We start from the raw sequence: 25,164 nt of genomic DNA on the forward strand, positions 1-25,164 counted from the left end.
TTTAATTTATAACATCCTAATAAGTCAATGTTTGACAGTTTGGACTATTGGCTGTGCCAAACAATAGACTTTCTGTGGCATGAAACTGACCTATCTGTCATCCTAAATGGAGCCCTGCCTGTCTTTCCTCTACCCCTTTTTGGGAGTCTGAATCTAGCACTATTGTGGGAAACACTCTGCCTTATTGGAAAAAGAAATTCATTTTCAGACAACCCGATTTATGTAAAGAGAGGATAAATGCCCCTTTCTATGGCACTGGGGCATTTTTCTCTAATTTTTTTGGCCGGCAATGAGGCACTTTTTGCAGTAAGACAAATATTACAAAACTGAAATACCATTTCGTCTTTTCATCACTGACAGACTGTGCCAAAGGTTATAAAATGCCACTTTTCCTAATAATTGTGTTTCTTCATAGGTGTTAATAGCAGCAAAGGCAATTATGGACAGTGGAGAGAAATTAACCTTGCCACTGATAGGGAAACTCTTGAAATACCAGCTTCTCCAGATTAAATTTAAGGACCAACAGCGACGGGAAAACGAAAAAAAGGTACTGTACGATGGTGCATTTTCTAAAGACGGCAAGCGGTGAATGAAATGGAGCCAGGTTTCTCCAGGGGCACTTCCTTTCGTCCTAAGCCTACCATTAAGTGTTACCTAGCACATTTAGCTGTCGCCTCAACTTCTGAGGGCAAAGGCTATCCAAAGACCTATTGGAGGAATTATATTTTCTCAAAGACACATTAAAAATAAGTTCCCTTATGCCGAAATATGACAATATTCAGGGCATGTGCCTGAGGTTGTTTTTGTAGTAGTCTATTTGTATCCTGGTAACAAAGAGGGGAACCAAGGAGAGACAGAGTCGGGAGTAAATATTAAAAGGTGAAAAAGCCCACAAAGTCAGGGTCTAACTATTTAAAATATTTTATGTGATATTCGATAGGAGTGCCTATTAAAATAATAGTCTACATTTGCACCTTCATAATAATCTGAATATTTCAGCAGCAGTCCATCCCTTCTACTCCCATATTATAAGTATGATTATTTCTTCACATGTAGATTTTTCATTTAAGTGCCTATGGAAATCAATCTGTATTTTCCAAAGATTCATATTTTCATCTGAAAAAATATTTTAAAATACTTTTAACAAAATAATGCCAGGTTCAAATCTATTTGCTATTATCATTACTCAAAATAAGAGATGTTTTTCTTATTTTCCAAATCATGCTGAAATATTTTTGGAAAGCCAAATGCTTCTCTATGTACGTGTGTAATATATGTGTGTGCACGTGTATGTATGAAATGGATTTACATGTAATTGATGTCTTTATGCCCCTAAGAGGGAGAGGCAAAATCAGTTCATGGAAGAAGAAAGAAAAAAGTGAACATTTCCCCATAATACCTTCTTCACCTTTGCAAGACCCCCAAATCTGGTTTCCTATTTGAATTGGACTCTTGACAGGATAATTGTAGGAAAAAAATAATAATGCCACCTTATATTTGTAATATTGGGCTTTATGTTTTTGAAAGAGATTCCCCATATAGCATCTTATTAGGGCGGCGCATATCGTCTTCAGTAAAAATTCTACTCTCGTGAACACACTTGATGGTATAGTGTTCCACCTCTTGAAGCTCTTTCCATCATACACAGGAGATTTGTACCTTAAGAAATACTCAGAGAAGTTAAGACTTGGCATAAGAAAAATTGGAAAATTTGAAACTAGTATAGAAACATCTTTTCTTGCCTATTTAAATTCCAATGTCATATGGGAATCTGAATTATAAAAAGTAGACTGTGAGTCCTGTGAAAATTCCTGCTGCTTTGTGCTTTTTGCTTCCCCATAGCACCTACAGATATATCTAATGTGCGAAAGGACGTGCATTTACTTGTTTGCCAGCTATTTTAAGTCAGTAATTGTTTGTGATAAGAGTAGGTTTTAGATTTCAGTTAACAAATTTTAAGTAACAATAAATGGAATAATCTGGTAGCTCAGGAAAAGTTTTTAAAGCTAGCAATGATAAAAAATATTTCTGCACTGTTATTTCACTAAGCATTTCTTTGAAATGTGAACTATAATAACACAGTTATGACATTCTAAAGATATGGAAATAATCTTAACTTACTTCTTGACAATTCAAGAGTCCTAAAGAATTGGGGCTTGAATTTTAGATATATATATTTATAAAAAAAAAAAAAGTAATAGATGTGTAAGAGAACTCTTTGAGCAATTAAGAGCCAATAATTACATAATCTAATTTCATGTCTTCATTAGATTGGGTTCCCAAAACACCAACCCCAAATCTCTGAGTTGCAACCATGAGTAAGTGCTAAAAAAATGGATGAAAACTGATTGGAAAGGAGTATACTCCAGAAAATGCTCTTGGTAAAGGCAAGATTAAAGGAGTTGTTGGAGGGATGATATAATCTATGTTCATTTCAGCAACACTGCCCAACAGGTCAGTGGGAACAACTGGGGTTAATGCGTGTCAGCCAGGGAGTTTGGCAGAAAGCAGAGTAAGTATAAAGTACGTAAAACTGACACCACGCTGTGGATTAGAAAAAGAAAAGAGGACTTGACCCAATTTCTTCCTCTTTCTTGAACTCAGGGTGAGATTCTGAGATTCTTACAAGGGGAGCGACTGTCTTTGGTTTTTTAACATCAACGCGAAATCTATGTAGATGTTTTCTTTCAAATACTAATGTATTGCTTACATCTGTACAACCTAGTGAGTGTTTTGTATCTTCTGTGTTGAATTTTCAGAAATTGTATTTTTAAAAATGAATGCTTAAAAAGTATCCAAAGCAGTAAGTATGGAAAATACTAGGGAGAAGGTGTGGTCAAAAATTACTAATATAATTAGATCCTTGTCCTTTTTCCCTGATGAAACAATTGTAATGTATCACTATGTATTCGTCCTGTTTTAATCAATCAAAACTATTCTGAAGAATAAATGGTAAATAACATAGTTTCAATTGCCAAATATAGTAAAAATATCATTATTTTCGATTCCACTAATTTTAATAATTTATAAAACTTTAGTCTGGGCTATGCTTAATGTTGCATTTGCTTTGTGCATGAAGAAAGTTTGCTGGCTAATTAATATTATAAAAAATAATACAAGGAAAGATATTTCTTAGAAGAGCTGTTTTGAAGCCTTCGCACATGATTTTCTGGGATACAAATGCCTGTCTCTAATGTAAATAAATTGCATATATTTGAAAACATTTATCCATTTGGAAACACTTTGTTAATTAGTTCCAAATATACATATCATGAAGAAAATACAGTATATTTTTTTCATGATATGTATATATATATAAATATATTTCAGCATTTCAGAACTTCTGAACATGACTCTCTCATAAAATTAATCCCAAATTAGATTTTATTATATCTTAAAATCTGAATAAGAGAGTGTTTTGTTTAGGAATGAATTTTCTTTCCATACATCATTATCTCAACATTTATTCCACATCTTTAGTTCTATCATTATCGATCTATTGTTAATTCATTAACTTAACATAGATTAGCTGAGACAAACATTTACAGAAACAATATACTGGGCACATATATTTTCATAATGTTCATTATAATTTTAAAATAAATTGCTTGGTTTCTATTCTGATCCATGTTTTAATTTAGTCATTACCTGAATATTATAGTATCACTCAAATTTTTACTTCTTTTTAACTCCAACTTTCATGTTATATATTAATTATAAACATTTATTTAGAAACAAAACACTTAATTGTGAATCAAAATATTTAAAATATATTGATAATTCAACTAAAAGAAAATATTTAATCATCAAAAAAAAATAAATGAAAAATGGCTACAACACAGAAAACATTAACATTTTAAATAATCAGCCAGACTAAATCTAGTCTTCTGTGCCTCTGGGTCGAGTTCAGGACATTTGCATAGGTTTTAGGAAAAGATTCAAATATAATTCTTACTGTGCTTTTAATTTGTGAATTCAAATAACTAGTCCATATTTTCTTGGATATCTTTAGCATATCTTTTATATAGAAGGAAAACAGTTCTTTCTCTTTCTAGCTTATATACTTTGTACATGTTGCCTTATTTTCTGATGTGCTAGAATTGAAGACAAGGAAGATATGCAGTAAAGAACGAAGGAGAGATGGTATTGGTAATCTTTTCTTAATACAACTCCAAATTAAATGCACCTAAATTTGATAAGACATCATGATGTAGCCATAAACAACCTAGGGCCTGCTCCGAAGAGGGATGGAGAGAAATTAGAGTGGTTTTCACAGACATTTTCCAGTTTACTCCAGTTGAAACCCCGAAACACTGGACACCAGCCAATGTAATGCCATTTTTTGCGTATGTTTTGTTTTAAAAGAAAGGCTATGGGGACATACCAGGAAATTACAGGCTGGTTAGTTTTGATTCAGTTGTGGTTAAAATCTTCAGAAACTGTTTTAAGAAATCAAACAGAGGAAGAGCAGGAACTCAGTTTAGAGGGCCCCGTGTGGTTTTAGGAAAGAAATAACTTGCCTCACTAACTGGATGGAATTCTTTGAGGCTGGATTATCGAAATGAGAATACTACCAGCGACACTGTTGGATCTAAGGAGCTGCAAAATCCAACAATTCAGGGTAAATAATAAATGACTCCCTGGTTGGCATATCTGTAAAATAGAAAATAAAATAGTGCTTTCCTAATTGGGATGCTTTTAATTAATGAAAACTTTTTATGGACTTCAGGAAAAATGAAAAGAAACGTATTTAAAATAGAGTGGTATTTTTAAACACAAATAACTACAGTTACAGCAGCTAATAATAATAATTAGCTACCATCATTGACGGTTTGGCACTATACTAACCTCTTTACACGTTATATCATTTAATCTTTTAAATAACTTTGTGAGGTACAGAGTATTATTCCCAACTTGCAGATGGGGAAACTGAGGATATGAAAAGTTAAGTAAATTTCCCAAGGCCAAACAGCTACTCAGTGGTAGAGCTGGGATTCAGATCCATAACTATCAGACTCTAAAGACCATGTTCTTAACCACTGTGCATACCCCTCCCAAGTGTGTCTCAATAATTATACACAATGGCCCTCTTGGCCCACCATCAATGGAGTGCCTGCTCAGGGATGTTTCCCTGTAGGAGCAATGGCTTTGCTCAGTGATCTACCAACAGCCCTCGGGTCCCACTAATTACACTGCATAAAATATCCTGAGGTTAAATGTGGGGACAAGTCAAGGAAAGGGTCAAACCTCACCAAAAACTAAGGCCGCTGAGCTAACTAACCACCAAGTCCCAAGGGAATCATGACTTCATTTCCAGTGCCACTCCCCTACCCAGAAATGACCTGGTCTCTGGGGAATCTCTTAGAACTAGACTTCCTAAGATTATTCCAAACATCTTCACCCCCTCTCTCTGCCCTTCTGGATGGTGAGGTAGGATAGCATTGGCTAATTCGGTGCTCAAGTCTCTCAGTCACATAGGATACTACAGGAGACAGACATCAAATAGACATCAGATCCCCCTGCCTCACCCCCACACACAGACGTGGCCATGTTCTGATTCTGTGAATTAGGAATTGCACCCTGAAGATGGCAGTGTGGCACCCCAGGGCATTCTGCAGCATTCTAAAGAGTGCATCATTTGGTCAAGCGAACCCAATACATTCCTAGGCTTATATTTTCTACAACCCAGCAACTCTCTAGAGAAGCAAGCTCCTACCTCAACCCCAGGCGTTACATTTTCTATTCAGTGGAGGAGGAATGAGGAGAACAGGGGGAAAAGAATAAATACAAAATATAGAAAAGGGAAAACAAGGGCCGGCTCGGTGGTGTAGTGGTTAAGTTCACATGCTCTGCTTCATCGGCTCAGGGTTCATGGTTTCAGATACTGGGTGTGGACCTACACACCGCTCACTCATCAACCCATGCTGTGGTGGTGTCCCACATGCAAAGTAGAGGAAGACTGGCACAGATGTTAGCTCAGGGACAATCTTCCTCACCAAAAAATAAAGGAAAAGGAAAAACAAAATATTCATAATGCCATAATCCTATTACAATTAATGTTAGCATTTTGGTACATTTCCTTTCTGTTTCTTTCTGTGGATTTGTTTCTTTACATAGGTGTAATCATTGTAAAAAAATTTTTAATCCAGCTTTTTTTCGATTAAAATGTATCGTAATTTTTACTCATGACCACAGCATCCACATCTGTCACTATTATTGGTTATGTGATATTGTATTGACTACTATACTTTCATTAACCATTCCTCCATTGTTGAACATTTAGTTTATAATAAACAATGTTGTGATGAACAATTTTATAGTACAGAATTCTCCATATTTTTGATAATTTCCTTAGCATAATTTATAGAAATGGAAATGGATTAATTGGGCCCCAAAATGTTCCCATAACCGTGTGTTTCCAAAGTAGGTTCTAGAACCATTTAGACCCAGTTCTTAATTAAAAACAAAACAAAACAAAAGACCTCCTGGCCAAATGAACTTGGAAATCACTGTGTATTATATACAAATCTTGAAGATTTAACAACATATTAACTTATTAAAGATGGAGGAGTCTCATGAAAATAAATCTATTTAATATTTTTTAATCTACTGTCTCTCAAACTTATTTGATGTGATACATTTCTTTCAGCCCATCTATTGTCCTCTCATCATCTGTGACCAGTAGAATAGATTGTTTATGAGACAGAGTAATATCTTGAAAGACAGCTAGGGAAGCACTCAGAAGACCGACCCGGTTTCTTATAAACCATATAATAATGGAGTAATTTTGTCACTGAACCTCCATGAGCATGTTTTCTTATCTATATCCTTACTAATATTATTGCAGGAATCTTATGATAGATCATATATGAAATACAAAGTTATACACAAATATGTAGATGTGTTATTAACTATAGGATTAAGATGAAGTATAGCTCTTTACCATCAGTTCCACTGACTTTTACCATTTACTTCCCTATCATTGCAAGGAATAACAGAATAAATACCTGCCAAGGTATTTCAAGGTATTTGAATTTTAACATCAATAAGTCATTTGGACATAGAAAATAATCTAAAATACGTTGAAGTATCAAATAACTAGGTTGCCTGTTACAGAGAGGAGAATTTTGTATTTTTCCCTTTAATAAGTGAGAATAACAAGATTAAGAATTCTAGGTAGGTGTCACTTGATATTCAACTGAGTATGTGAAATGCTAATGCTTTTTTTGGTTGTTGCTAAGACAAGAGCCCTCCATCTGCTATGTAGCTTAACTGGTTAAGAAATCTCTGTGCCTACCCAAAGCCATCTCACAGTAGGAGGCATCCAGATGCTTTTTGTACACACTGCATTTTAAAGGAAATGTACTCTATAACAAGCTTGACTCTCCCTTCATATGCCAGGGCACATGTGTTCCCCAAACACCGTGGAGAGAGGGGTCTTTTGGATACACCCCTCATAAATTTTTGTCTTGAATTGTCAAGAGTTCCCTCTGTTCTTTAAGTTGTAAGCAGATGACCATAGAATGAGAACATGCATGCTATGTTATCCAGAAGCAAAAAAAGGCCAAAGAAGAAATTGGTGTGAACAAATTTTAGTTTATGATTTAGAAGGGGGTCAATTTTGCTGAATGCTTGGCTAACCTGGCTCACGCCCTGCCCCCAAATCCCAAGACCTAAACCCATAGGTGGGAAGGGCTTACTCAGAATGTGAGAGCATAGAGAGAAAAGGAAAAAAATAGGAGGTGATTTTCCTATGATTGGGGCTTGCTAGAAAAGAATGTTTCACCTTTGGACCAAAGTAGAGTTGTAGGGGCCAAGCAGTCAATCACCGTCCAGAACCAGAGGGGCAAAGGAACTGTCCTGGCTCAGCTCAAGTATGGAGGGTGGGCGTAGTGAGGAGCAGGCTGAATACAGGAGAGGAGTAGGTAGACCACCATTAGAGCCAGCCATAGGAGAGCAGAAAGGACCAAGTAGGGCAAGGAACATGATCAGAAATCCACCAAGGAATTCTCTGCCTGGATCTGGTGCCCAGGAGGACCCACGCATTTTCATTCACTTCTGTTCTCTACCGTATAGTTTCTCTACACCAGGAAAGTGCACATACAGTTGCTCTATCTGGGAAATTGTTTATATATTAATACTTCTTGAAATCTTACCGACTGAAGATATATCACTGTTAAATGGAAAATGCAGAACACTAAGTTGTATAGAGAGAGCAATAACAATTAGGTAAAAATGATGCATAAACATAATTTGAAAGAATGCATTAAATATCTTCTTCACTCATCTTCTCTGGGTGGTAGAAATATGGTGATTTTTGTAAGTTCTCTATATAGTTTCCAATTTTTCAACAATAACGATTTTTAAAATTTTTAAAAGTTATTTAAAGAAGTGATTCAAGGGGCCAGCCCAGTGACAACGTGGTTGAATTCATGCACTTGGCTTTGGCAGCCCAAGGTTCGTGGGTGCGGATCCTGGGCGTGAACTTACACACCTCTCAACAAGCCACGCTGTAGCGGCATCCCACATATGAAATAGAGGAAGATGGACACAGATGTGAGCTCAGGGCCAATCTCCCTCAAGCAGAAACAGGAAGATTGGCAACAAATATTAGCTCAGGGCTAATCTTCCTCACACACATACACAAAAAAAGCGAATCAGGATTTATAAGTGTTTTAAAAATATTTCTGTGAAAGTGAGGGAGGCAGATATTGATAATTTCAGTGTTAATGGAAATGAGTTTAAAAGATGCTTTTCTCCCGTCTACCCAGTTTGACCTTACGAAGGGCGTGCAAAGGCAAAAAGAGAGAGAAAGAAGAGCGGGAAGAGTAGCTGAGGGAGGTGAGGCTCTGCGGAGAAACAACAGAGCACCAGCAAGGATTATCCAGCGCCTGGAAAGATGGGGCAGAGGGAGGGCAGACAGGCTGGAAAGGAAGGTGCGAAGGCATCAAAGACAGAGACTAACAGGAGAACCATGGAAATAAAATGAGATTAGAGCTTGAGTTCAAACCAGCTTGTGTCTTTACCACAGCTGTGTATCTGAGGACAAACGGTGTCTTAATTTATACCATGGAAGTAAAATTACCCAACTTGCAGGCTGCTTTGTGAGAACAAATTAAAGATGATGAAGATGTCTGGAAAGCACATATCATACTGGATCACTAAGTCTCCGCTACTAGAATTTACCGCTTATTTTGAACTTTTGATTGTGATCAGCCCCCTCTTTCTAAGATCCCAGGAGAAAGGGCTCAGAGAGTTCCTTGCTTTATAGACCTCCAGCCTTGCTACAGGGGCTGCAGAGGAATGAGAGCTATGTGGCTGCACAGGCTCGCGTACCCCACCTAGGAGAGCCTACAGGGGTAGAGGGCCCTTTTCCTGTTTTACCAGGAAAAGAAAAAAAAGCTTTCTTAAATTTCCACTGTACTCAGCAGTGTTTTTTGTAATGATGGAATAAATGAATGAACGTGTAAATAAATAAATGTTTATCCTTCTAGGCAAACTTGAAAATAATTTAACCTGAAACAGTTTCTTCTTTTCAGTTCTAAACATCACCCTGAGATTTTATCTAAAATTGCAGTTGTGGAAGTTTCTGGCACATTTTGATGGCAGAGTTGGGACATCTCTGTGGCCAGGCTAGCTGCCACCAAGGAGCTGCACAGGAGCGTTTTACTTTAGTGCGTTTGCCGTGATCCAAGGCCTGTGTGCGTCTTGCCAGTGCCTCTGAGCTAATTGGACTCACAGGCACTGATTTGCGCTCTAGTTTCATTTTAAATTAACCATCTCAAAATTTCCAATAAGCTCTCAACATTGGCAGAGAGTTCTACCCTATTTCTTCAGTAAGCCTGCGCCCCCACTTTCTGAGATGACTCACATTATCGTCTCTATCCAAAACCTCCTACCTATACCTGCCCATTCTCAGTTGATAACTTTGGCTCATCTTTCATTTGAAAAAATTGAAACATTCCCTCAACACCAGCAAGACTTCTCTCTTTCTTGCATCTGCACTCAGCCACCCAGCCCCTCCTTGCTCCTCTTATTAAATTGAGAAATTGCCTTTCCTCCTGTCAAAGTCCAGGCATTGACACATTCTCTTGATCTTATCCCACGTTGTATCCTCAAAGACTTAGTATTCTCCCCCATATCTTCAATGTCTCCCTCTCTACTGGATCATTCCATCAGCCTGCAAACACAACATCTCCTGACTTTACATACGTACATAGCTTGACCTCATACTCCCCTTCCGTCCACTCATCCACTGAATGGAAGCCCTGGTTCCCCTTCACAACCAAACTTCTCAAAACATTTGTCTACCTAAGTGGTCACCGTATTGTTACTGCCTCCCTATTTACTGCCTCCACACTCCACCATAACTGCTCTCATTAATGTCACCTCTAACTACTAATACTTGTCTTTTCGTCCTTTTCACTCCCCCAGTTCTCTGGCTTTACTCTCTGTTTTTTCCTACCTTTTTAGCATCTCTTCCCATTCATAGATAATTAACCACTATCTATATGTTACCCACACCTGAATTTGTAACTCTAGCCAAATCTCCCCTCTCAGAAGAGAACGTGTGTATTCAACTGCTTCCTTGACGTCTCAGGGGCATCTCAGATTTAGCATGATCACTCTGAGTAGTCTGCCCACCTTAAGTAAAAACCATTTCTCGCCCCAACTTCTCTATCTCTATAAGTGGCACCATCAACTACCCTGTTGTTCAGACTAAATCCAGGGCATTATATTTGTTGTTGCCTTCTTATTCACTCCTCATCTCTAGTCTTTCAACCTCTGTAGTTTCAATATCCAAAATAGATCTCAAATCCATCTGCACACAGTCCCCAACTTACGATGGTTCAACTTAACCGATTTTTTGACTTTACAGTGGTGGGAAAGCAATATGCAATCAGTAAAAGTCGTACTTCACATTTTGAATTTTGATCTTGTCCTGAGCTAGTGATAAGCAGCATGATGCTCTCTTGTGATATGGGGCAGCAGCAGTGAGTCCGCAGCTCCCAGACAGCCTCGCAATCATGCGAGTAAACGACCAATACCCTACAACCATTCTGTACTGATACGGCCATTCTATTTTTCACTTTCAGTACAGCATTCAATAAATTACATAAGATATTCAACACCTTATTATAAAATTTGCTTTGTGTTAGATGATTTTGATGAACTGTAGGCTAATGTAAGTGTTCTGAGCACATTAAGGTAGGCTAAGCTAAGCTATGATGTTCGGTAGGTTAGGTGTATTAAATGCATTTTTGACTGAGTGATATTTTCAACTTATGATGGATTTATCAGGATGTAATTCATCATAAATTGAGGAAGATCTGTACTTTTTTCCACTCTGCCAGCACCTTAATCTGAGTCACTATTAGGTCCTATCGGAACTGTTGCTAGAGATTCCTTACTAGTATTTTTGTTTCCTATTTTGCAAAATCATAGTACTCCTCCACTTAAAACCCTTTGTGATCTTCCCATTGCACTTTTAATAAAATATAAACTTCTTAACCCCACCTCCAAAGCCCTGGATGACCTGGCCCATGCCTCCCCCCCCCCCATCTTGGGCCACTCTCTCCCTTGCCCACTATTCTGCTGTACTCACCTCCCTTCAGTTCCTTGAGCATACCTGTCTCCTTTGTGACTCAGGGCCTTTATGCATACACTTTGTCTTTTCCCTGCTTCTCACATGGATGACTCCTCATCTTTCAGGTCTTCGCTCAAATATTACCTCCTCAGAGAAGGCTTTCATCACCAACTTACTAGACAGGTCACCTCAATTGTGTGTCTATTACTACATGGGGTTTTATCATTCATAGCATTCATCAAAGTTTGTAGTTATATTTTTATCTATTTATGTGATTTTTTCTCTTTCTTCCCCAGTTGGCTAGGAGCTCAAGGGGACAAAGTCCAGCCGTATTTTATGCACCAGTTTATATCTGGTGCAGAAGGAAATACTGGGGCTTTTCAGACCTCTGTACCTTACTTGTGCACTCCTTCCTGCCTCCACTCAAGGCCATTGGTGACATCTGCAGCCTCCCCGATGTTTCCCTCTGCTGCTGAGGAGCAGGTCCTGGGGCAGCAGAGTTTCCCCACCACGGGAACCACGGCTGTTGGCATGCATGGAGAATCCATGAGCACCTCTGACACTTCCTCTGTGTGCCAAAGCTAAACTGGGTTCTTTGGAGCCCTCAACATCCAGAAGTCACTTAGAGTAGGAAAATGCTCATCTCCTCTTCTGTGTACATTCCGTTAGCTGGGCGCCAAAGCAACTCTCCTTGTGTCTAATGTCTTAGAACAGAGTTTTTCAAATTTGATTTCATGATCTCAGGAAAATACAGAGCCCCAGATGTTGCTACAATAATTTAGTTATTTTTTTTTCCAATTTTGTTGAGTATGGAAAAAATATATAATATAAGCATATTCTGGATCTTCTGTATGGCCACCTTGTGGTACAATACTACCACATCATTTCAATGAACACAACCTATTTGTATTTATAACCACATGAGTTGAAAGCATAATTACATTATGAAATAATGCACAAAGCTTTAGGCAATTGTTTGAAAAGAAAAAAATGGTGGGAAAATTGAGTCTTTACACGATATATGGCAATCTAAGCATGCCCCAGAGCAGTGTGTAAAAACTAGCATTGCCAACTGATGTTTTGTGTTGCTCTCTTCTTTGAATGTATCAAATAGCAACCATTGATTATGTCTATACATTTTTAAGTAGCATTATAATAAAAATAATTTGTTAGTTCTAGGTTCCCAAAAGAATCTTTTAACCTTTAAAAATAGTCAATACACTACTTAAACTATGAGAAACTTTATCACGGAGATTTTTGAGAAAACCGCTCTTTCTGTTTTCCTTTTTATTTAAAATTTTTGTTTTGTTTTGTTAACAACCCTATCTTTCTCTAAGACTCAGACAGAGACTCCTCAGGGTTAGGCTACTCAATAAACCTAAGTTCCTGCCATCACAATGTACTCAGAATCCTCCACTTGCCCTGCCCCCCGACAACTGAGGTAGTTTATTAGGCCACACAACTCTTCTTCAGGATGAATTCCCTTCCAGAAGGCTGTTTGTGTGAACAGTCAGTCTCCTAGCATCCACCCCTCCAGTCCTCGTGCATAATGTGCCTTATCACAACTTAGGCTCAACGTGGGATCTCTAGTATCTTGGCCTGAAGAATGAATAAATGAGTACAGAGGTGATTGAATGAAATAAAGAATTAATTCACCTGACAGTAGAAAGGCCATTGCTTGCTCACTCTATGATTTGGAGAAAAAATATTCTCTCTTTCCAGGTGATAGAAGACAGACTTAAGACAGAAAAGGATAAAGGGAAAGTGAAATCTCCCAAGGAGAAGAAGGCCCCAAGTGCCAAGGTTGCCAAAGGAAAGGGAAAGGATCAGCCTGAGTCAAACACAACAGTGAAAAAGACCACCCAGTTACAACAGAGGGGAGAGGAAGATGACACCAAACGTTACATTGGTCAGTAAGATGCTCCTCGTGTTGGTTACCTTTCACTTCTTGTCTTATGACCTACGAAATAACTTGAGAAATCATTCCAATAACTATGCTTAATCTTCCCCAGCCTTTTCAGTCTTTATAAAACTATAAATCACATAATACCCATGACACCTCAATAGAAAAACATTTCTATTTGTAATTCATTTATGTTTTCAACAAATATTTAGTTAGCATGTGTCTTGCTATAAGCACATTTACGTAGAGCAAATGAGGGATGAAATTATGAGCTGATTGTGCCACCAAGGAGCTTACTATCTTGGTGGGAACATTTTTAAAAGGCAGACGTAATTATAAGGCAAAGTAAAAAGTCATTATTGTCATGAGTGAAATACAGTGGTAATAAAATCAGACCACTAATTTGGGACTCATGCAGAGCACATAGCTTCCAGACCTCAACTTCTCCCACTACCAGTTTGTCTTAGATAGATCAACTAGAATTTTCTTTCATTTTAGATTATTGATACAAAAATGATTCAATTTAGGCAGCTATGAGTAATTCATTGCCTTCCCATGAACCCAAACAGAGCTACCTGCTATTGTTTGCATCATATTTAAATGAGATGGCAGGCCTTCACTTCCTTTACTAGTTTGATTCCCCTAATATATCTCTGCTGTATGCACTAGACTTAGGAGAAATGATATTACAGATTCCATGGAAAAATCAATATTGATTTGCTTAGTGATAGAAGAAAAATCATTACTTGGAAATTAAAAGTTTGTGCATCTGTTGCATTATTTTTAAATTGATCTTAATGGACTATTACGGGATGTAAGTTTTCATGTACCATCTACTCTCAATAGTTGCTACATAAACCATACACAGCCTTCACAACTGTTGACATACAGGCACAGAATAGTTTGGTAGGGCGCATGTCCATATTCAATATTTCCCTCTCCTGTAAACACCTCTACTTATAAAATACCACAAAGCTGCAGCTACTCGTAATTCAGGAGTAAAGCCAGATGTTGCTCAAAACAGATTAGAACCAAAAAAAATTACAGCCTAAACTTTTTTTTAACAAAAGCCCTAGCACACATTTTCCATGACCACAGGCCCCGTGTATGTTTGTCCTCCTATTACGCCTATGTCTCATTTGCAAAAGTGATTTAATATTTTGTAAAAGGGCCACAGCCTTCTTACTGGAAGAGCAATAATGAAAACCAGTCAACTGACTGCATTCCAGCCAACTGGACTGTTTTTGGCAAGCTGGAGGGATTATAAAGGCACGCATAATGTATATAGCCATTGAACTGGCTGTGTGCAACCTGTTCTCTTTAAAAATGACGGCTGCTCTTCTTTATGGTATTTTGAACAGACGATGAGCCAGATGATGGTGTCCAGCATTACATTATAGTTGTGGGCTTCAACGATCCTCAGCTATTAGCGATTATGACTGAGCTTGGCATTCCCATAAGCAGCGTGATTAAAATATCTTCAGAGAATTATGAACCTCTGCAGACACACCTGGCAGCAGTTAGCCAGCAGCAGGAAGTTTTTCTTCAGCCAGAAGGTATGCAGTCTGCTACACAACTTACTGAATCCTTCAATATCACCCACTGTCCTTAAAGTGCAAATACAATTTTCCGTCCAAAACATAGTCCTACAATGCATACATTACTAAATCCTTTCAAGACTTTGATTTGCTAGTCTGCTTGCACTGGCCAGGTGTTCTAAATTTTGCAAATTAAAATAATACTCTCTGTTTATATCCCTGTGTGGCCACAGAGAAGATAGACTGTGGGTCAGAAGGCTTGGTTATCCAACTACATTTCTCAGGAACATTTGATCTATAGCTTTTACCTAAAGCATGGGCTGGATAGATCAACAGATAATCTGTTGTTCCAGAAGCTATAGTCACCAAATGGCCCAAGGAAGGTCATAGCCTTGGGTTCTTGTTCTGCTTTGCTACTGGCTTATTGTGATAAATCAGAAAGGGCATCTTATCTTCCAAGCCTTAGGCTAGGAAGTGGTGGGATGAAGTCCCAACCACACTACCATTAAGCCATTTGGAACCTCGAGGTCTTCATCGAAGGGAATTGTGCTAGACTACCTCTGTGGGAAGGGGACAAAAAGCATACAGTATAAAGTATAAAATATGCAGTATACCACTGTATTCTTTAGGAAGTAGAACTGGGATTTGGTCTAAGCCTGTGTGACCTAGGATCTCTTTCTGCCATGTGCTGTTGCTTTTATTGTTATTTATTAATAATATCATTTTCACAGTGTTTTGTAATCTACACAACCACATCCCAATTTCCCTAACACTACATTTTTAAAATTGCTGTTACAAGTTAGAAATCGCTACCACTGATAATAAAAATAGCTACCATTTATTGGGCACATGCCTTGGAACTAGGCTCAATGCTGAAGGCCTTAAATGCATTGAGTCACATAGTTTCCACAACCATTGGAAGTATGTTTTGTTATCTCCGTTTTACCAAAAAGGACTCTCATCCTCAAGGCAGCTATTAAGTAAAAGAGTTGAGATTCAAACCCAGCTACTCCTGACTATCTTAAAGGATAGTTATAACATTTAATAATTTATTATCAAGTCAGTGAGAAAATGCTGCATAAGCTCAAACAGCATAGCCTCTCTATAAAAAAAAACATTTAATATATAAAAATAAAAGCATAGAAAAATACACTTTATAATAGAATAATGAGATCTTAGTAGTAGAACCTATGTAATTATAGATGTAATGAATATAAATATTTCAGGCAAATATTCAAGTGTAACTTGATGGAAGTTAGAGCACAATGCCCAGAGAAGCCTGTGGCTGTTTTCATGTGACCAAAAGTTAACTGAAGCATAAATCGTTGATCCCATCTGTTTTTAGCCGTGTGGGAAGGAGACCTGGATCAACTGCATTTCTAACCAGTCATGAAGCAAACAGACACTAAGATGGTCAAAAAGTGATTTGGCAGACAAATTGCTCCAAATGCAATCTGAGTGATGGAAATATTGAATATATATACAAATGTGTGACCTTATCATAATCTTTCTGGTCCTCAACTATAAAATGAAAGAGTAGGATAAGCTCGTATTTAATATCAATTTCAGAAGTAAAATCCTCTGATTTCATAATTGTATAGTCTAGGTCCTAAAACTTCTCAAAATTGTGTTTCTTTATTTGCATTTTCTGGTACTGCACAGACATCTTGCAATGCATATGTCTCACCACGTATACTTAAAGTAGAAAGAAATTCAACACTCTCATTTTGTAGTATAAACATATTGCTGTTATTAGATATAGAAGCTGAAAAATTGAAGCAAGAGAATGCCATAAAAGAACTTGAAATTTTCTGGAAGTACTTGGAACCAATCCTGAATAATGAGAAACCTGAAACAAATCTCTTTGATGTTGCTCGACTTGAATACATGGTCAAGGCAGATGACTTTCCGTCCGACTGGTCAGACAATGAGATGATGGTTAGTATATGCATTAGTGAGAATTAGTATAAGTATTAGTGAGAGCGAGTGGTTTGAACACGTGACACTGTGGTTCCATTTACCCCATTCATTCATTCCACAGATATTTATTGATCATGGACTATAGACAAGGCATTGTGCCAAGCTCTTTATCTTCAAGACAATAATAACATTGAATGCCCAATGATGGTTATAACCTAATTCTTTAGCTTTTAGTGTGTGAATTAATGACAAAGAATAAGATGTAGATAAAGATAAACAATGATAATTCTTTTATTCGGTGACATATGGCTTTGTTTCATACCTCAGTAATGTTCTAGGCAGTAGAGTCTTAAGATATAATATATTAATTGTGGAAATAGTAAATTTTATAGTTTATTGAATTATGTTGTCTTTTTTAAATATATATATCAGTTAAAAACATTATTTTTCCAGGCCCGTACTTTTATTGCCCAAATCATATTTTTAATATATTTGGCCAACAAGGTCTATGCTAACAGGTTGACTAGACCTCAGCCCCACAATTGGCAGACATTCCTGAGAGCATTTATTGGAGCTTGCAGAGAGGCAAGAGCAAAAGAGCAAAGCCTTGAAACAGAGAAGCAGTGTCCAAGGGGCCATACATCTAGGTGCTCAGTTGTGTGAAACACAGTCTAAGTCTCCTATTAATTCAGAAAAAGAAGAAATGGGGTGCTTTGAAAAGTATCAAATGCTAAATACACAAGGATGTATTAAAAAAGAGGTTGAGTGACTACTTACCACCCTATGTGTTAGGGAAGATATCCAGGCGTCCCTGTTACAAAAAATCTCTCAGGTCTCTTTCTGGTTGACCCCTGTCCCAAGAAACAGGGCCTCCGGAGTGTTGATCCCCACAAGGCCACGTATTTCCGCATCAAGGGAGCTGAACTGAAAGTAGAGTACTGGGGAGGGACCGCTTAAAGTGAGTGCTCTGAAGGAAGCCTGGCAAAGCAGGGTGGAGGAAGAGGATAGGTGTCTGTGGATAGTGACTACGGGTAGCTGCCCCCAAAATAAGCTGACTGTCTAAGAGGAGAGTAAGATCAAAGCCTGGAACAGGCTTTCTGAGCCAAAATGCAGGCTGCCCATGGCCGTGGGATGGAGCATGGACATTTCTCACTATGCGAGTCCCTGATTCTATTACTTTGAGATGGATGTGCACTTCGTGAAGTAAACTGAAAAGGGAGGCCCAGATTTGAACCTTGAAGGATGGGCACGATTTGAATAAGTAACAATGGATAGATCAGTCTGAGTTATAAAGACTATAAACATAAGGCATTAGATGTCACTATGTAGAAACAGAAAGTTAAGTCTGATACTTTGCCAATGGTAAGAATAAATATCAGTCTTGTCCTATAAATGGAAAACAAAGCTGAACACAGAAAAGCTGTAGCTGAATGCAGAGCTTGTTCTAGGCAAAACTGGCTACTCCAGACTCCTTTTGCTTTGCCTCTTCCCGCCACTTTGTCCAGATAGCTTTATCTTGCCTGCTTAGTCTTTCACTCTCCTGCATCCTAAACCTGAGCTCAGAAAAGAATCCACTGCCCTCTGTCCTTTACTGCTTCATGTTAGATTGGGTCAATGTGTTTCCCTATCCCAGAGATATTGGCATTCCAAGTAATATAGTACAGTCATGTGTTGCTTAACGACAGGGATAGTTTCTGAGAAATGCGTCCTTAGGAGATTTCATCATTGTGTGAACGTCATAGAGCGTACTTACACAAACCTAGATGGTATAGCCTACTACACACCTAGGCTATATGGTACTAATCTTATGGGACCACTGTTGTACATGTGACCCATCACTGACCAAAACATAGTTGTGCAGCACGTAACTGTACTATGAATATTTTATATTGTTTTATTGGAATTCTAGATTATACTCAAAAAATACGAGATATGTATTGGGAAGAGGCTATTTCCCTGGGATCCTGAAATCCCACCTCAAAGCCAGCTTTCTACTCTTTCTCTCCAAGAGATGAGCTCTTTCCCCAAGAACATAAAATCTATGCCACATCCACAAATATATTTTTTGGAGAAACAGTCCTCCTCTCATTTGGGCCAAGTTCTGGCTGCACACCCTGTCAAGAACTTGTATACATTTTTGGTTCAATAGGGCACAGGAGATTCCAGCCATATAATTCCTGAACGATAACTCAGAGGAGGCAATAAAAGAGTTTTCTAAGGCAGATTCAAACCAAGTACCTTTTTCTTCTGCTCTGTGTGTCTTACTTACTCCCCAGGCATAGGCTGAGAAGAACTGAAATGTATTAAGCCCAAGGTAGAGTACATTCCACTGCATCATCAGTACACAGATGTGTACAGCAAGGCACACAATCAGAGCTTCACATAACCCAACACCATTCCCAGCATCCTGTTTCCTACTCTAGTGTCCACGATTTTCTGTTCATTAGAAGATTTTAATCACTCCATTTTTAAAGCAAGTGAATGTGGCTATATTTTACTTTTGAAAAACATACAGTGGAAGAATTTAAATGGCAATTACAGGTCAGAAAATTTATTTTATATTGAAAAATATTATCAGCTTGGTTGAAATGCTAATTATGGTAGAATATTCTTGACTTCAGAACTAGAAAATTAATGTCTAGGGTGTCTAGTTGGGCCATGAAGGTAACTGTCAGGAATGAAAACATTCAGCTGTCTACAGAGCCATTTAGGGCTGTGCTGCCCAGCTGGACACACTGATCACCTATCAATCAATTTGCAAGTATTTATTGAACATCTTCATGCCAGGGCTGTGGTCTGGGTCCAACTGAAATAGTGTTTTAGAGTCCAAGCACGCCTCTATAAGATATGGTTTGTGAGTGAATGACCCAGCAAGGAAGATGATGAGAAAAGAGAGCCTTAAAAACAGTTCAGTAATAGAGCTGGGTTCCAGAAGAAAAGGCCATTGGATTTAATATTGAAGATCAGGGTCCATTTTAAACTTAGGATCACTTTATAAACATAGAGGTAATACATCTACTTCTAGTAGAAGTAGACCAAATACATGGTTCAGATACATGATGTCACACTCTCAGCTCTATCTGTAAGTTGATAATGGCCTATGCATATGATTCAAGGCAGGAGCCAGCCAGGGAGTCTTCTTCTCTGGAAGAAGGAAAGCGTTAGTACCTTTGGCTGCAAACAAGCAGACTGTATTTCTGCTGCACCAAGGTAACGAAAGCTTTACATCAAATAAATGCCCATCAAGAAGTGCTAACTGCTCATGTAAGACATCTGCAACATCTCAAGTTAAGACCTTGGCTGCTGAAAAAATTTTCTGGCTTTTAGCATGTGATTTGCTGTTTGATTTAAAAACAAATTAGCTAGTTAAGCTAAGGGATCACTGGGCAGAAGTTTTACTGTATTTCTTATAAATACAAACAAAAAAAATAAAAACATGTTTCTATGCCAGAATTTGGGCAAAGAACACCAGGTTGAAGCTTAACCGAAGGATGTTCAGCCTTTGAGTGGGCACATGAAGCCCAGACTGACAGCCATGCTGTGAAGATGGGCAGAGCTAGGCACTTCCCTGAACTCCTGCCAGGCTGTGATTCACTGGCCCACCCAAGAAGCTGTCTCGCTCTACCTTATCTCTTCAACTCATACATACGCTGAGCCTATTTAATCTTTCTTTCCTTGCAAGCAGACAGACCCAGCGATAACAGTGCTTTTCCACTTCTGGAAGTGAAAGCCCAGGTCATAGAGGCATCTGATCTGTACCTTGCTTGCCAGCTCATAAAACTTGTGGGTGTTACAGAAGCAGTAGTCTATCAGGATTTCTTAGGGTTTTTTCCCTAAAGGTAGCGCAGGTGAAAGGAGAGAAGAGAGACAAGGAGGAAAGGAGGAAATGTGATTGCACATGTACTGCAGCATACTTGGGTGGATGAGGAACAAAACTGAGCAGGTGATTTCCATCGTGCTTCTTGCACAGCCAAGTAAGAAATATCCATGGCTTGCCTTGGGCTGAAGACATCGAAATTACCTACCTGATGTGTGTTGTTTAGAAATCAGGACATCAGAATATAGACCATACTGCTAAAACTAATGAATAGAGTGTTTTTCACTTACTTGAAGTATTTTTAGACTCTTATAATATTGGGCTCCTCCAAGGGAACAGTCTGCATTGTGGTGAATAAGAAAGGCAAGAAGTGTTCGGTCACCATGGCTGGGATTCAGTGGCTGGGAGAAATGCTTCCTTGTAAAAAGTGAAAGGTTTAGCTGTTAAGAGAGATACAACCATATATCCGATTCGAACAATATGAAACTAATAATTAATTGTCATTAATTCTCTCACCTGTAGCTGGTATTGGGCACTGATATTTTTGAAAATATTGCCTGTTTGATGTACGACAGCCTGGACTGGAAAAGGCAGCACCAACACTATTTGGAAAATATGCAGCTCATTAATGTCCCACAAGTGGTTAATGAGAAACCTGTCTTAGAAGCTGTAGCCATTGCTGAGGTAGGCACATGCTGAATGTATTTAATGGGCTGAATGATTAACTGAACAACTTAATTTTCCCATTTATAAAACATATGAAGAAAAAATGACATAACTTCTTGTAGCAAGCTAATGCTTCCTGCTGGGACTTAATAGGTGAGGGTAGGAACAAGGAAAGGCCCCCAGGCACAGCATTAAAGGGCACCTATGTGGTGGAGGCTTTATGAAGCTCCCCAACCACCTGCCACGTGCAGAGATGAAAACAGAACCCACTTTTCAGCCCATGTTCCAATAAATAACATCTGGAACAAGGAAGGATATTGATAAATTAATCACCATGTTTATTTAGCATCTACCATGTGCCGGCACTGTGCAAGGTGCTGGCAATACAGTAATGAACAAGGCTCATCCCCTGTCCTCCTCATTGAAATGAACTTTTAAAGGGAACAGCAGTCAAGTCAACAGCAGTTTCAACATAGCATGGTGAGTGCTGGGAGAACAGTCAGCTCAGACTGCAGCAGAGGCAGTAAAACATGGCGCCTAACCTGATCTGGAGAGGATCAGGCGGGTAAGTGGTGTGGGGAAAGCTAAGTGTGAATTGCCTAGAGGAAAGCCTGGTGGGGGAAAGGGACACAAGGGTGTTCTCAAGAAAGGGGCAAAGACGTACAAAGATACAAGGTCAAAGAAAAGGATTATTACAGCACAAGCCAGGACCCACGGGGTAGGTCCGTGCTCCCAAGCGGTGCATGCAAAGTGGAGAACAGCAACATGAACTAGAGCTGGAGAGGCGGGAGCCAGAATGTCTTTTGGTGCTGAGTTAAAGAGTTTGGCTTTTGTCTGGAAGGCGATGTGGAACCATTGAAGAATTCTAAGAGGGACAATGGCATGGTTCTGACTCACTCAGGGAAGAAAAACTTTTTGACTCTCAGCAGCTCATCTCCCCATCCCTTTCCTGGCAATTGCTCAGTGGGCTCTGTTAGGAAAAACTAAAAAGTGTCCGTACCCATTAACTTCTTTCCTTCCTTAGACAAACCGTTTTATTTGATCCTAATTTTAGCAAATCGTTCTGTGATGTGAACATAATCATACAATCTCAGAATCTCGTCAGATCCCTTCATACCAACATTTGATGAAAGCATCTCTCTGCTGAATATCTCAGTTGTTCCTTTTTAATTATTCTTCTTTTAGGCTCCACAAGCTGTTGCTCCAACCTCTGGAAAGAAGAAAGCACATAATGAAGAACCGCAAGCCCCACCATCAGGCATGTATGAAATGTGTCTCTGCAGGATCAACACCAGGAGCTGTCTTCGATAATGCTTTCAGATATCCCTCCACCTACAGATCCTACGTTTATTAGTGCACGGTCATAGTTTGAATTTATGGATGAAATTTTGATGGAAGAAATGGAGAACACATCTTAACTGAGCAATGATATCTTGTATATTTTACAGTGACTTGCGTCATCACAACTGAGGTAGACATGAGATACTACAATGATTTGCTGAATCCGATTCCAGAAGAATTCATTTCTGTGCCCCTGATACTGCATTGTATGCTGGAACAGGTAGGTGGATATACTCTGAGTCATTTTTCCCAGACAGGTAACCTTGAGTCAGTCACTTCGTCTCTCTGCTTCCATTTTTTTAGACTATTTTAAAATTAGACACATCATACCTGAATGCATTCTCCTTTACAAAGTTTAGAACATTTTAGATGAAACTAAAGTTTGCTTTGATCATCAGCTTCAATCCCCTTTCTTTGCTATGTTCTAGAACAGTTTATATAACATTACCTGAAGTTGTGGTAGACGTCCTTAAAACTTTCTGTGTCTTATGTTGTTTTACTTGAAGACAAAGAGGAGTGGGACAGGAGGGTGGGGTGGTTAATGGTCTTTAACTAACTTTAAAATTTCTTTTGTACCAGTGGATTTAATCAGATTTTTCTATTTCTGAGGCCAATTTTAGTCATTAGTTTTTTTATAAATATGTCCACTTTCTTTGCATTTTCAATATCATATAAAGTTCTTTATTCATTTATATGTATGTTTAAAATTACTTCTGTATCTATGTTCCTTTTTCTATGACTGACGTTATTTATTTGTGCCGTCTCTTTTCTTGATCATGGGTGTTAATGGTATATCTATTGTATTGGTCTTTTCAAAGAACCAGCATTTCGTTTCATTGATAATTCCTTTTTACTTTTTGTTTTATTAATTTCTTCATTTATCTTTATTATTTCCTTCTTTCTACTTTCTTTGGATTTATTTTGTATTTCATTTTAATTGAAAGCTTACTTAATTTATTTTCAGTCTTTTTTGCTTTACTTAAGGCTATAAATTTCCTTTTGAGTATTTCTTTGGCTGCGTCCTGATGCTTTCAATGTATTCAGTTCTAAATCTTTTATTTTAATTTCCACTCTTTATTGTCAATTTCTAATTTTATTGCATTATGGTCAGTAAACATGGTCTGCATTTCAAAAATGTTTTTCAATTTCCTAGGCTTCCTGTGTGACCTGGTGTATATGGTCAATTCTTGTGAGTGTTTTGTATGTATTTGAAAAGAGTTTGTTATTAATTAACTCATTTAATCCTTAGAACAACCCTATGAAGCAGGATTCTTTTTTTCCCCCAAAGCCCCAGCAGATAGTTGTATGTCATAGCTGCACATCCTTCTAGTTGCTGTATGTGGGACGTGGCCTCAGCATGACCGGAGAAGCGGTGCATCGGTGCGCACCCGGGATCCGAACCTGGGCCCCGAACCCGGGCCACCAGCAGCGGAGCACGTGCACTCAACTGCTAAGCCACAGGGCCGGCCCCAGCAGGAATTATTTTTATTCCCCATTTTATAGATAAGAAAACTGAAACATAAAAATGTTAAGTAACTTGTCCAAGTAGTAAGTGGCAGAAAACACTTTTGAACCTAGTCGATCTGAGTGGAAAAGTATTTTGATGGCTTTGTTCCATTGTCGTCTTCTTTCTAATGTTGCTAATGAAAAGTCTGATGTCAATCTGATACTTTTTTCTTTGTAGGTAATCTGTTTTTCCTTTCTGGCAGCTATTAGAGTTTTCTCTTTATAATTGGTAACACAATGCTATGTCTAGGTATGGCTTTATTTGTTTTATCATTGTCATTAATGGTCTCATGATTATCATCTGGTTTCTGATCATATTCTGAGTAAACCCAAAATTCCTTATACTGGTCCATAAAGACCCTAAAAATACGGTTCTGGGCTGTATCTGTCATCTCATCTCCTGCCCCCCACCTGACACACACCAAACACACACACGCATGCTTATTAGTCATCATCTACATAGGCCGTCTGGTTTTTCCTCAAATACACTACTTAATTCTACCTTAGCTTTTTTTTTTTTTTCTTTTTTTTAGGAAGACTAGCCCTGAACTAGCATCTGTTGCCAATCCTCCTCTTTTTTGCTGAGGAAGATTGTCCCTGTGCTAACATCTGTGCCCATCTTCCTCTACTTTATATGGGACACTGCCACAGCAAGGCTTGACAAGCAGTGCATAAGTCCGTGCCTGGGATCCGAACCTGTGAACCCCGAGCTGCTGAAATGGAGCACATGAACTCAACTGCTGTGCCACTGGGCCTGCCCCACTACCTTAGCTTTTAACTACAACTTCTCTTTCTAGAAAGTTTTGCTCTCACATGTCTGCCTGGTGGATACTCCTTGTCATCCAGTCCCCAGTGGAAGTGGCATTCCTTTGATAGGCTTTCTCTG

At 38.5% G+C, this 25,164-nt stretch overlaps 1 protein-coding gene across 1 annotated transcript in view; it reads left to right on the forward strand.

Moving 5' to 3' along the window:
* Positions 1-25,164, forward strand: part of SPAG17 (sperm associated antigen 17) — a 193,891-nt gene that overhangs the window by 60,676 nt on the left and 108,051 nt on the right. Inside the window, exons 4-10 of the mRNA XM_004420602.3 lie at positions 416-547; positions 13,310-13,496; positions 14,852-15,046; positions 16,785-16,966; positions 21,288-21,449; positions 22,617-22,689; positions 22,880-22,992. Coding sequence (XP_004420659.2) covers positions 416-547; positions 13,310-13,496; positions 14,852-15,046; positions 16,785-16,966; positions 21,288-21,449; positions 22,617-22,689; positions 22,880-22,992 — 1,044 coding nt within the window. The remainder of the gene's footprint in view (positions 1-415; positions 548-13,309; positions 13,497-14,851; positions 15,047-16,784; positions 16,967-21,287; positions 21,450-22,616; positions 22,690-22,879; positions 22,993-25,164) is intronic.

This window comes from Ceratotherium simum, chromosome 2, assembly GCF_057802395.1.
Source record: "Ceratotherium simum simum isolate JZ-2026a chromosome 2, ASM5780239v1, whole genome shotgun sequence".
Lineage (NCBI taxonomy): Eukaryota > Metazoa > Chordata > Mammalia > Perissodactyla > Rhinocerotidae > Ceratotherium > Ceratotherium simum.